This window comes from Nelumbo lutea, chromosome 5, assembly GCF_056320005.1.
Source record: "Nelumbo lutea isolate HS-2025 chromosome 5, American lotus-T2T, whole genome shotgun sequence".
In the NCBI taxonomy this organism is placed as follows: Eukaryota; Viridiplantae; Streptophyta; class Magnoliopsida; order Proteales; family Nelumbonaceae; genus Nelumbo; species Nelumbo lutea.
In genome coordinates, this window is record NC_142688.1 from 73,866,823 (window position 1) to 73,879,598 (window position 12,776).

At 39.7% G+C, this 12,776-nt stretch overlaps 1 protein-coding gene across 2 annotated transcripts in view; it reads left to right on the forward strand.

The window, feature by feature from the left end:
* The window catches only part of LOC148852909 (esterase/lipase/thioesterase family protein), a 114,891-nt gene that overhangs the window by 100,259 nt on the left and 1,856 nt on the right, over positions 1 to 12,776 (forward strand). Inside the window, exons 11-12 of one of the 2 annotated variants that reach the window (XM_088944173.1) lie at positions 2,147 to 2,219; positions 2,313 to 2,422. In XM_088944173.1, coding sequence (XP_088800299.1) covers positions 2,147 to 2,219; positions 2,313 to 2,411 — 172 coding nt within the window. In that variant the 3' untranslated portion in view covers positions 2,412 to 2,422. The remainder of the gene's footprint in view (positions 1 to 2,146; positions 2,220 to 2,312; positions 2,423 to 12,776) is intronic. The other variant, XM_088944172.1, reaches the window with a different exon arrangement.

Consider the following 12,776-nt stretch of genomic DNA (forward strand, 5'->3'; position numbering starts at 1 on the left):
AGAACATTCCCCAAGAGCTCATAGCAGTCAGCCACCATTGTGTCTTGGTCAACAACCAGTTGGAGCAGCTGTGGGAAGATGGAGAATTTGGGGAAGTAATGCAAACCTCAATCCAATTCCTCCACTTCTGACCAAAGTCCTTCTCAAGGACAAATTCTAAGCACCTCCTGTGAACATGGTCATAAGCTTTTTCCAAATCAAGCTTGCAAAGGAGGCTCGGCTTCCCTCTTTCTAGACATCTTTTATTGCTTGAAATACATGAGAGGACAAGAGGAATGTCCCAACATATCTTTGTGAACAGGATCAAACGGAACTGAACATCTTTTATTGCTCGTAATATAAGAATGTATACAATGCTTGGATAGTTGACAACTTTTACACTTAGGATTGGACGTATTTGTATCCGGATTCATGAAGAAGAAGTGAGATTGAGAGTAGGGTGGAAGCCTCTAAGCAGCCCTTCAAACTGGTATTTATATTAGAGCAACAATAAAACATAAGATTACAATTTTACCCCTCATTAGTAAGAGGTAGTGTAACTTAAAATGAAAGTGGACCCAAGCCCATTAACACAACAGTACAGTCCAACAAGAAGTAAGAAAGACATAACATAAATGGGCCGAGGCCCACACTGTTAAGTCGCACCACACTCCCCCTCAAGCTGAGTATAGATGCCCATCATGCCTAGCTTGCATACCAATTCTCCAAATCTGGATTTGGCAAGACCCTTAGTGAAGACATCAACAACTTGTCTTGTAGATGGCATGTAAGGAATACATCTCTCTAGACACAATCCTCTCTCACAAAGTCTCTATCAATCTCAATGTGTTTGGTCCTATCATGCTAGATAAGATTATATTTTGATATCTTTTGAAGAGCTACACACTAGGGGGTAGTTCATCCTCCAACACAAAGTCCCCCCCCCCAACTAGGGGTGATCATTCTTGGCCCGGCCTGCAATTTCCGGGCTTGGGCTCAGATTTTTTTTGTACAGCCTGGCTCTGGCCCAGAAAATTCAGGGCCAGGCTTGGTTCTAATACTTCAAGCCCAGCCTAAGCCCAGTCTGGCCCATAATATATATGTTAAATATAAAAATTTTATTTTATTTTACATATAAATAAATATTTATGAATTGAATCGTGTCAATACATATGTCAACACTTGAGCCAATTCAAGTATGAGATTTGTCCTCTTAAGCAAAGCCTGATATAGATGAAGGCAAAAGCTTCATTCTCATTCCCTAAGCAATGTGGGACCTGGGAAAACACTCAATGGCTGCACTAATTATTTATTGTGTTCCAAAACTCAAGAATGAGAATGAAGGCCTTGCTTCCTCTATAAAGGGATAGGTAACCCAAGCCAAATCAAGTATAACAATTAAATGAGGGCCATGCCTTGTTTTTGTGCCATATTCAAGCCCAATTTAACTTTGGCTTGTGTAATTTTTTGTACGTATTACATTTACACAATATTTAATTAAATTAAATCTTATTATTTCATGTCATAGGCCCAGAAAGCCCAGCTCGGACTCGTATAGGGCCAGGCTTGGGCTTGCAATCTAGGCCTGGGGTGCAGTGGTGCACAAGTTTGCATGTTGGCATCTCAAATCTAGGGTTAATTTTTGTGATGTACTTGAGTTACAAAATTGTAATTCTGAGAGTTTCTTTTAACTTGTTCCTTCTTAGTTTTACCTTAAGACCTGAGTGGATTGTAATTCTCTTTATTCTTTTTAATGAGAATTTTTGTTTTACTATCAAAAATAAAAATAAAAGAAAAAAAAAACAATAAACATTGCCAAACAATATTTGCACTCCAAACATCAAGTGTAAAGACAGAGTACTCGTCCTAACCCCTACAAGTATCTCAAAACTCTTTTGATCATCCAACACAAGGTTCTCATACTCTATAGTTGTCACATGCCTGTTCATCAGAACAAAATTCTCTTGATTATTTATAGGGACCAATATTTTCGACTTGGGTCCACTAACCAAGGTGTAGTAAGAAAAGAAAATCAAGTCTTGAGATATTTCCTTGACCATGTTATGTCCTATCAATCGTCAGTCTTAAATTAAGGACATCAAAGTACAAGAGAAATGGTCAACTAAATGTAATACATTAAGAAGCTAACTTCCATATACTGTTACAGATCTCTCACGATAGGTCAAATGCAAGGCAAGTTCCAAATGGAGGTTGTCCGGCACACTGGTCATTTTATACAGGTTATTTTCTCTATTTCCTTTAGTATATTTCCTCATAATTTATCAGTGAGTTCATTAAGATTATGTCTTATTTAAATTTCTTATATGTTGCAGGAAGATGCACCTGATGAATTTGCATCACTTATACTCAATTTTATTGCTCGCAATCGTATTGGCCCTCATGGAATTGAGGTTTGCGCTTGGTTTACATGATGATTCACAATGTACTGTTTGGTTTATGGACTTCTACAGATAATCATTTTTGTGGAGCTTTATCTCGTGATTGAAACATGAAAAGCCAAGTGTATTTGGAATAATCATCAATAAAACTAATTAAACAATGACATCCACCATTAATTGCAAAAGAGTTATGACCCCACAGATTAAATGAACAACTTGGAAAGGAAAATCAACTCTTTTATTACTTAAAGGATAAGTTTTAAATGTTTACTTATTTTACATGTAGGACACTACAATGAAGACACTGACACTGACTTGAACAAAGTAGGAAACATAGTTGTTAAGGCGGCATCTAGCCAACAAGGCACCCTTTGAGGCTCGCCTCACCTAATTGACAAGAAGTTTTGTACTTTCTATTATAATATAGTTTTTTATTCTTTACTTTTTGACATTATAGTTATAAAATAGACATTATTAAACTAAAATATCCATTTTGTGTGTTTATATACTAATTTCTTTTTATTATTTTCTTATTTGTTAGGGTTTAATCAACACAAACATTGCTAAATGCTGTTTTGAACCCTCAAAGACTTCAAAACCTGAACCACTAAGTAGGGAAGAACTTAAAATTTTGTCTAATCAACACATTTTCTTCTTCCATATATTCTTCTTCTTATTCTTCTACTAGTACTACTTTTTCTTTTCTTCTTTTCCTATAACAAAAATAAGGGTTCAGTCCCTATATTTTTTAATTTTCTTTTCCTTCTTTTTCTTTTCATGAATATGTTGATTTTCTATACTTTAACATGAACTCTAAACTTTTCTTATGAAAACTATGAATAATTATTAAGGAAATATGGTTATAGTACCTAGGGAACTACTGTAGAATCTATGTTTTCTACATAAAAAATTCCACCACCTAGGAAACTAGGCGGCAAGGTGCCCCCCTCGCCCTATCGCTCCCTGATCACAGTTAATATAAAGAAAAAAGACTGGGCCTATCGGTAATGTGGTTGACACCCCTGAGTCAATAATCCAATGGTCACAAGGAATTGAAGAAACATGCAGAGTAGTGGCAAGTATACCCTCTCTCTCCTTTCCTATTCACCCTAATAGCAGATGTGTTTGGGAGATTGATTTCAAAAGTAGATGCAAGGGGTCTAATAAAAGTGTTTTCGGCAAGAAGAAGAAAAGGAGAAGAATGATGTGAGAGCCAAAAAGAAACCACTGTTGGCGGTGCCCAGCATTGCTATTTATATGTTAGGGCAAACAAGACAAAATAAAAAAGAGGAAAAGACGAAAATACCCTTTTGTGGCATATAGTACAGATTTCATCACTCCCCCTCAAATTGGGGTGTAGATGTCAATCATCCCCAACTTGTCACAAAGATTATAATGTCGTAGTGAGCATAATCCTTTAGTAAGAACATCTACAAGTTGTTCACCAAACCTAATGTAGGGAGTGCACACTTATCCCTTCTCAATTTTCTCTCTAATGAAATGTTTGTCCACTTCAATATGCTTGGTTCTATCATGGAGAACTGGGTTGGCTGCAATGTTGATGGCAGCTTTGTTATCACAATAGAGTGACATAGGATCATCGAAAGGAAATCCTAATTCATTCAATAGGTTATTGATCCACAGTAACTCTACAACTCCATGTGACATAGCCTTGTATTCTGCCTCTACACTTGACCTGGCCACCACACTCTGTTTTTTGCTTCTCCAAGTCACAAGGTTTCCACCAACAAAGGTACAATATCCACTGGTGGATTTTTTGTCATCCACTTAGTCGGCCCAATCTGCATCTATATACACCTCTACTCCCATGTGCCCATGTTTCTTAAAGAGTAAACCTGCCCCTTGAAATTTCTTCAGGTACCTAAGAACTCTCTGTATGTTGCCTCTAAGTGTGCCTCCTTGGGTGCATGCATGAACTGACTAAGGACACCCACAGCATATGCTATGTCAGGCCTGGTCATGGATAGGTAGAGAAGCTTTTCTACAAGTCTTTGGTACTGCCTTGGATCTTTCAAGAATTCACTATTGCAATCCCCAAGTTTGTGATTTACATCTATAGGTGTGTCAGCTGGTTTAGCTCCAAGCTTCCCTGTATCTTTTAGGAGATCTAGGGTGTACTTCCTTTGGGTAATGAAGATGCCTTGCTGAGAGCAAGCAACCTCAATACCAAGGAAATTACGCAAGTGCCCTAGGTCCTTTACCTCAAATTGTGTAGCGAGAAATTTTTTTAACCTCTGAATCTCTGAGACCCAGTCTTCAATGACGACAATATCATCTACATAGACAATCAAGGCTGTTGTTTTTCCTTGTTCCCTCTTTAAAAAAAGTGTGTGGTCAGACTGGCACTGCTTAAAACCCATTTGTTGAACTACTTGATGAAACCTGCTAAACCAAGCTCTTGGAGATTGCTTTAGACCATACAAAGATTTCTTCAATTTGTAGACTTTCTGTTCACTTCCCTTAGCATAGAAACCAGGGGGTTGAGTCATATACACTTCCTCTTCCAAATCACCATTTAGGAAGGCATTCTTTATGTCAAGTTGGTGAAGCTCCCATTCAAGATTTGCAACTAAAGACATGCGAACCCGGATAGAGTTCATTTTTGCAACCGGAGCAAAAGTCTCGGCATAATCAACTCCATGCACCTGTGTGAAACCTTTCACAACTAGTCGAGCCATGTACCTTTCCACAAACCCATCTGCCTTATGTTTTATAGAGAAGACCCATTTGCACCCCACAAGTTCCTTTCCCTAAGGAAGATCTACCAGTTCCCACGTTCTATTCTTGTGGAGAGCATTGATCTCTTCTTTCATTGCATTTGTCCATTCAAGAACAAGGCCTCTGCAACACTCTTGGGAAGGGTAATACTATCAATGGAAGATAGACAAGCACGAAAGGAAGATGAGACATTCTCATAGGATAAAAAATGAGATATAGGGTGGTGTGTGGTGCATGATCCGACACCTTCCTTTTTGCAATAGGGAGGTTTAGATCACAATTTGAAGTGTCAATATGAATAGGTTCAGGAACATCAACTGGAACAATAGTACCTGGGTGGGGTGAAGGATCCAGCCCCTGAGATTCTTATGGCATTGGTGGCATGGTTTCTGGTGGCTCTGTGGCTATTGAACTATGTTGGATTTGATTTTTGTAGTGCAATCTCCAAAAGACACGAAATAGAGGAGGCTCAGGAATAGAGGGCAACAAAACTTGAGTCTAACTCTGTTTCTTCTCTACTCTACTCTCCCCCTAAGGAGAAACAGGGAAGTACGAAACATCTTCAAAGAAAGAGACATCCACAGAGACAATATTTTTTAGACACAGGGTCAAAACAACGACAACCTTTCTAAGCAAGGGGATAACCAGGAAAAATACACACAATAGCCTTAGGATCAAACTTACCACGAGTAGGAGAGAGATCATGAACAAAACACTTACATCCAAAGACCCACATAGGGATAGGAAACAAAGGAGCTTTAGGGAAAAGGAGCTGATGAGGAGACCTATATTCCAATACCCGAGATGGTGTTCTATTGATGACATAGGCAGCAGTTAGCACAACATCCACCCAAAATCTTTTAGGAACATTCATCTGTAACATTAATCCTCGAGCAGCTTCAAGGAGATGTCGATTTTTTCTTTTTACGACCCCATTTTGTTGTCGGGTTCTAGCACAAGATCTCCTGTGTTGAGAGCCATAGGAGGCAAAGAAATCTACGAGGTCTCCATGGAAATATTCCTTGGCATTATCTAATTGGAAGATTCGGATCTCGGATTGAAATTGGGTGTAAACCATATGCTGAAAGTCTTTCACAATTTTAGGAACTTCCTCCCATGAGTGCATTGGATAAATCCAAGTGTAGCGAGAGAAGTCATCAACAAAGGAAATAAAATACTTGTAACCAATCTTAGTTGGAATATTAATAGGTCCCCTCACATCTGAATACACAATTTGAAAAGGAAATTCTGATCTTTTATTACGTAAAGGAATGGGGTTCTACAATGTTTACTCAATTGGCACACTTGACACTGAAAATCACTAATAGACAAAGACTTAAACAACTCTTGAAACAAAAACTTCAAAGACTCAAAAGAAACATGGCCTAAACGGTGGTGCCACAAAATAATCTGACTCTTATTCGACGGACTCAAAGAGTCTGAAACTGTAAGACCAACTTTGTTCTCTAGCACGTACAGGCCATCCACCATGTTCCCTCAACCAATCGTCCTCCCGGTAGCCAAATCCTGAAAAACACAAGAATGTGGAAAAAAATTACTGAGCAATTCAAAGCATGAGTAATACTACTAATGGATAACAAATTGATGGGTAATTTTGGAACATGTAGGACATTAGATAAGGAGAGGCCAAAAGGAAAAGATATAAATCATTGACCAGCAATGAAGGAGAAGGATCCATTTGCTAGCATCACTTTATCTTTGCCAGAGAGAAGAGAATATGTTTGAAACAAAGTTGACTTACTAGTCATGTGGTTGGATGCATCGGAATCAAAGATCCATGGGGATTCCGGGTTATCAGTAAACACATGGAAAGCTGAGGCAGAATTACTTGAGGAGGAGGCAAAAGAAGTAGAAGGTGTGGGTCCAGAATCAACATTGCAGAGAGCCCTACCATATTGTTCTAGGTGGTCACGAAAGGAATTTATAATATCTTCCTTTGGGTCAGAAGAAGGGGGGCAACCCTGAGAAGTACTCTGATGTTCATGAGATGCTAATTGAGCCAAAGTAAACTTCTTCTGGTATGGCTTCTTGCTTAGCTCTTGTGCTGATTTCTTACCCAATTCCTGTGACCATTTCGGTTTCCCATTCAATTCCCAGCAGGTTTAACGAGTGTGCCTAGGTTTTTGGCAATGAGTACACCACATTTTGTCTTTATCATCCGTCTTTTTCTGATTTTCCCCTTTTCTCGGTGCCCCGGTGTTACCCTTACAGCAAGGGCAATGGTCTCCCCCTCAGGAGGATTCATGGCAGACTTCCTACTCTCTTCAGATTGAAAAGCGAACACTCTTTGTTGTGAAACTAACTTTTCATATGCTTGCTGCCCAAAATCTGAACACGAATAGGTTCATACACGGGATTCAAACCCAGAAGAAAAGCGAACACTCTTTGTTGTGAAACTAACTTTTCATATGCTTTGGCATCCTTTTCGCTTTCCACTCAACATTCTGGTAATAGTCAAGTACTTTCCAAACTGAAGTGAGGGCAGAATAATATGTCGATAGTTTCCTTTCTCCCTGCTTACATGTCGAAGATTCCACTTGTAGTTGGTAAATTCTAGCATAATGTCTCTGCTCTGAGTAAGTTGCTTGTGCTTGGTCCCATATTTCTTTTGCTATCTCAGCTGACATAAAATTTTGTTTGATAGATGGTAGCATGAATGTAAAAAGCCAGGACATAATCATGCAATTTTCTTGGTCCCACTTATCGTATTTTGCAGTACCAGCCCTAGGTTCCTTTATTTTCCCATTAACATTATCCTACCTTACCCCTGGCTGTGATATACAGCCGCATCTCCTTAGACCAAGCCAGGTAGTTCCTATCATCCAACGGGGTGATAGTCATTGGGAAATTCATGGAGTCATGACCACTACTCATTCCACTGTGATTCATGGTGGTTCTCGAAGTTGCAGACTCTTCAGCGTTCATGGTTTTAGTCTATATGCACCACAAGAGAAGACAACCCTCACTCTGAGTAAATAACAATCAAAGAACTAACTTCTTCTGCGATACTGGTCACCTGAACACTCTCACATGTGTAACAGATCCTCCAAGGATAATATTAGCCAAAAACATCAGTAAACAGCTGCTGTATCAGTCAGCCGAACCAGGTCACTCATGACCTACAGATTTCTTCACAAAGAAAAAAGGGTTTTCTGGATCATCCGATCCACAAAGGGATTAAACCCACCTTATATCATTCGTTCAAGGCAAAAGAACCTTAACCTGTTCTTGGTATCAGCACCAAGAACCAAAAAAAATTTACAAAGTGTCCCTGATCAGTCTGAGAGAATTCTGGGTTTTCCAGTAACACAGTAGGGAACAACAGAGAAAAAAAACGAACAGCCGACCTCTTAGGAAGATTCAGCCAATCATTAACACCTCCTGGAATCGCTTTAGTCGAGTTTAAGCACAGAACAGACGAAGGATATGCAGTCGAACAGTTCTCAGGTCCAGAACATCAGTGTGCTTCCTTTGTTCTTAGTCCAAAAATCACAGAACACTTGGCCGGTGCAGTTGAGGAGATTTTACAGAGCACCGACCTGCTCTGATACCATGTTTTCAGCAAGAAGAAGAGGAGAAGAAGAAGAAGGAGAAGAAGAATGACGTAAGAGCCAAAAAGAAATCACTACTGGTGGTGCCCAACATTGCTATTTATATGTCAAGGCAAACAAGACAAAATAAAAAGAGGAAACGATGAAAATGCCCTTCTGCGTTATATAGTACAGGTTTCATAAAAAAGGATGGAGAATTGGTGGTGAAGAAGTATCTCTTACTCATCTACAGTTTGCTGACGATACAATTTTGTTTTGTGATGGTGGAGATCAGGGGTGGGTGAAGAATCTCAAAGTTGTGGTGAAACTTTTTGAACAAATGTCAAACTTAAAAGTAAATTTTGAGAAATATTGCATATCTGGAGTGAATATGGGAGAGGGGGAGATGGATGAGTGTTTTGGTATTTTGGGGTGCACGACTGCACGGTATCTAGTTAGCCTATGAAATACCTAGTTCTTCCTCTAGGTGATAACCCTGGGAAAGTGAGTTTCTAGTCCCCAGTGGTGGAGAGATTTGAAAAGAGACTTGCCTCTTGGAAACGAAATTACCTACCCATGGGAGGAAGGGTTACTTCAACTAGGTCCACTGTAGCTAAGTTGCATGTTTATTTTTTGTCAGTATTCAAGATTCCCAATGGAATAGCTACGAAGTTGGAGAAACTAATGAGGGATTTTCTGTGGGAACCCGAGGAGAGGAAGAAAATGATCATAGGATTAGGTGGAAAGTGGTTTGTAGGAGAAAGAAATTAGGGGCCTTGGGAGTTGGAAATGTATAGAAACAAAACTTAGCTCTTTTAGGCAAGTGGTTGTGGAGACTCCCTGATGAGAAAGAAAAGTTGTAGGCAAAGGTAGTGGTGAGCATTCATGGGACTACGGAAAACGGTTGGGACACTGGAATGAGAGCAAGGACTACAAGAGCATCCCCGTGGAAAGCCATCCAAGCTATCCTTCGTTCTTGCCTTGGATCAGGTATTGACTTGCACGCTAGGAATAGTATTAAATTTTGGGAACATCTGTGGGTGGGGAATTCTCCTTTCAGGGATCAATACCCTTCTGTGTTTGCTTTGTCACCCTATAAAAATGAGCCTATCTCTACTTTCTTGGTTCTTTACAATTTCGGTTCTGGTTTTGATTGGGATTTGGGCTTAAGAAGGGCTATTAGGGATACTGAGTTAAGTTGTACTTTGTCTCTCTTGAGTGTACTTGATGGACCCTCATCAAGCTAATAGAAGAATTTAGACCCCCACTCATGGTTTGTTTACTTGCTCTTCCTTTTCCAACACCCTAACCCAACCGGAATCCATTGGGGGTCTACATTTTCCTGTTAAAGAAGTGTGTAGCAAACTTATCCCACCAAGGATTGGTTGTTTCTACTGGGAAGCTTACCTGGAAAGAATTAACACATGTGATCTCCTTATTGGTGCTGTCTTTGTAAGGTTGCTGGTGAGAATTGCTACCATTTATTGATCTCTTGTTCATTTGCTAAAGGTTTATGGGAATGGTTTTCTTCTTTATTTGGTTGTAAGTGGGCCCCTCCATCAGATGTGAAAGGTTTGTTTGCTCCTTCCTTCTCCAGGTTGCCAAAGAAAAGGGGAAAAATAATGTGGCGTTGTGTGAGAGCTGTTGTTGTTTGGACAATATGGGAAGAAAGGAACTCCATAATCTTTTCAGGGAGGGAGAGGAATAAGGAAACCATTTAGGAGGTGATTTATTCTATGGTATTCCATTGGCTTAAATCAATTGATCTTTTCAACAAGGTCTCAATAGATGATTTATCAAGTAAATGGAAAGAAATTGCCTTTTCAGCTCCGGTTCAAGAGGTTTCACTTCCAATTTGGTCCCTTCCAAATGGATTCTATAAATTGAGCTTTGATGGAAGCAGTATCGGAAACCCAGGGCCTTCAGGTATTGGGGGTGTTATAAGGGACATTTAAGGGAACATTACTAGTTTAGAAGGTGAGAGGGATAAGTTGTGGACTAGGGTAGTTCTGAGTATTCATGGTCAGGTAGACGACGGCTAGGACTCTGCAACTTTGGCAAGGTCTAATGGTGCCTCTCCTTGGAAATCAGTACATGCCATTCTTCCTTCTTTTTTGCAGTACATCAGGTATGACCTCTACTCTGGAAATCATGTAAAATTTTGGGAGCACATTTGGGTGGGTGAAGTACCTTTGAAAGATCAATTCTCCTCCTTGTTTTCCCTCTCTAGGTATAAAGGCAAGGTTGTATCCAGTTTTCTAGTTCCTTCTTAGTCCAACTTTGTGTTTGATTGGGATTTGGGGTTCAGAAGAGGCTTAAGGAATGTAGAGGTTGAAGATGTCTTGAATCTGGTTCAGATCTTGAACGGGGTGGTGTTGTACCCCTCTAAGCGGGATAAGAGACTATGGACCCTAACTCCCTCTGGGACCTTCTCTTGTTCTTCCTTTTTAAGTCCCTCTAACCTTCGACCAATAATTTTGCACAAAATTTTCCTTTTAAGGATGTCTGGGGTGAGCCGATTCCTCCAAGGGTTGGAGCCTTTTGTTGGGAAGCCTTCCTAGAAAGGTGTAATATTTATGACTTACTCTAAAGAAAAAGGCCTTTTTCGTGCTTGTCTCCTAATCGGTGCATTCTTTGCAAGGCTAACGGTGAAAGTTCCTACCACTTATTAATTTCTTGCCCCTTTGCTGTTGATCTTTGGGACTGGTTTCTTTCCTTGTTTGGTTGTAGGTGGACCCCACCACCAAATATTCAAAGCTTGTTTAGCTCTTTGTTCCTTCGATGGCCAAACAAAAGGGGAAGGATTATGTGGAGATCTATGAGGGCTGCTATTTGCTGGACCCTATGGGAGGAAAGGAATGCCAGAACTTTTTCTGAAAATGAAACTAGTAAAGAAAACCTTGTTGAAGTAATAATAGTTAGGGTGGTGCACTGGCTTAAATCCTTGGACCTGTTTGTTGATGTTTCTACAGACATGTTGCTGAATAGCTGGACAGAGGTGGCAAATTTTGCTCCTACTCACCCTTCTGTTTGTCCTGTGTGAGATCACCACCAGCCTGTGGCTTTACAAAGCTAAAATTTGATGGTAGTAGTGAAGGAAATCCAGGTCCGTCAGGAGTAGGAGGGGTCTTCAGAGATGATGATGAGAGGATGCTTGCAATGTATTCAGGTCCCATTGGGGTTGGGGACTCTCTTAAAGCTGAGATCCATGCTGTACTGAAGGGGATAAGGAAGACTAAGGAACTGAATATACAAAGTTAGTTGTTGAAGGGGACTCAAAGCTGGTGTTAAGCTGGATACAGAAAAAGAGTGGACTTTGGAAATTTGCTAATGAGAGGAGGGAGATTAAGTGGCTGACTAAAGGGCTAGAAATCCATTTTCAGTGGATTAAGAGAACAGAAAATGCTTTTGCCGATGCCTTGGCAAAGCAGGGGATGGGAAGGGATAAAATGTTTTGGGCTGTTCTGTAATTATTTCTTTGTTGTCCTCCTGGAGAGAGTTAAGCCTTTTTATCTCTCTCTAGAGTGCTGTAACTACATTTTTTTTATTAATCTAATGGGTTCCTGTCATTGATAAAAAAAAAAAAAAAAAAGAGATGTGCAAATTCCTTTGCTGATGGGTTAGCAAAACAAGGGGTGAATAGGGAGAACTTGTTTTGGGCTCAACTGTAATTTTTTTTTGCAACGTTTCTTTTGTTGGGGAGACAAGAGAGGTTATCTCCCCTTTGTAATCTTATTTCTTTAGTTAATGAAATCATTTGCTATTGATAAAAAAAATGGTTGGGACAGAGTCCTCTGGTTTAGATTTGCCCCATGAGATCTTGTTGATACTGCATGTATAGCTTTGGCATTTACACATCTTGTTGATACTGCATGTATATTAAAGACGACGCTTTGGAGAATGCTAAGAACTAGATGAGGATATAGGAATAGGCAAGGAAAAAAGCCTAAGACTAAGAAAAAAAAAGATGTCTGTAGATATATAAGACTTTTGAGACATCAAACCATAACATATTGTACCCTTTTTGAGCTAAAGAGTAACCTAGGATCCAATTTCCCAGAAAGGAAATAGATATAAACAAAACATCTACACTCAAAAGTAGTAAGGT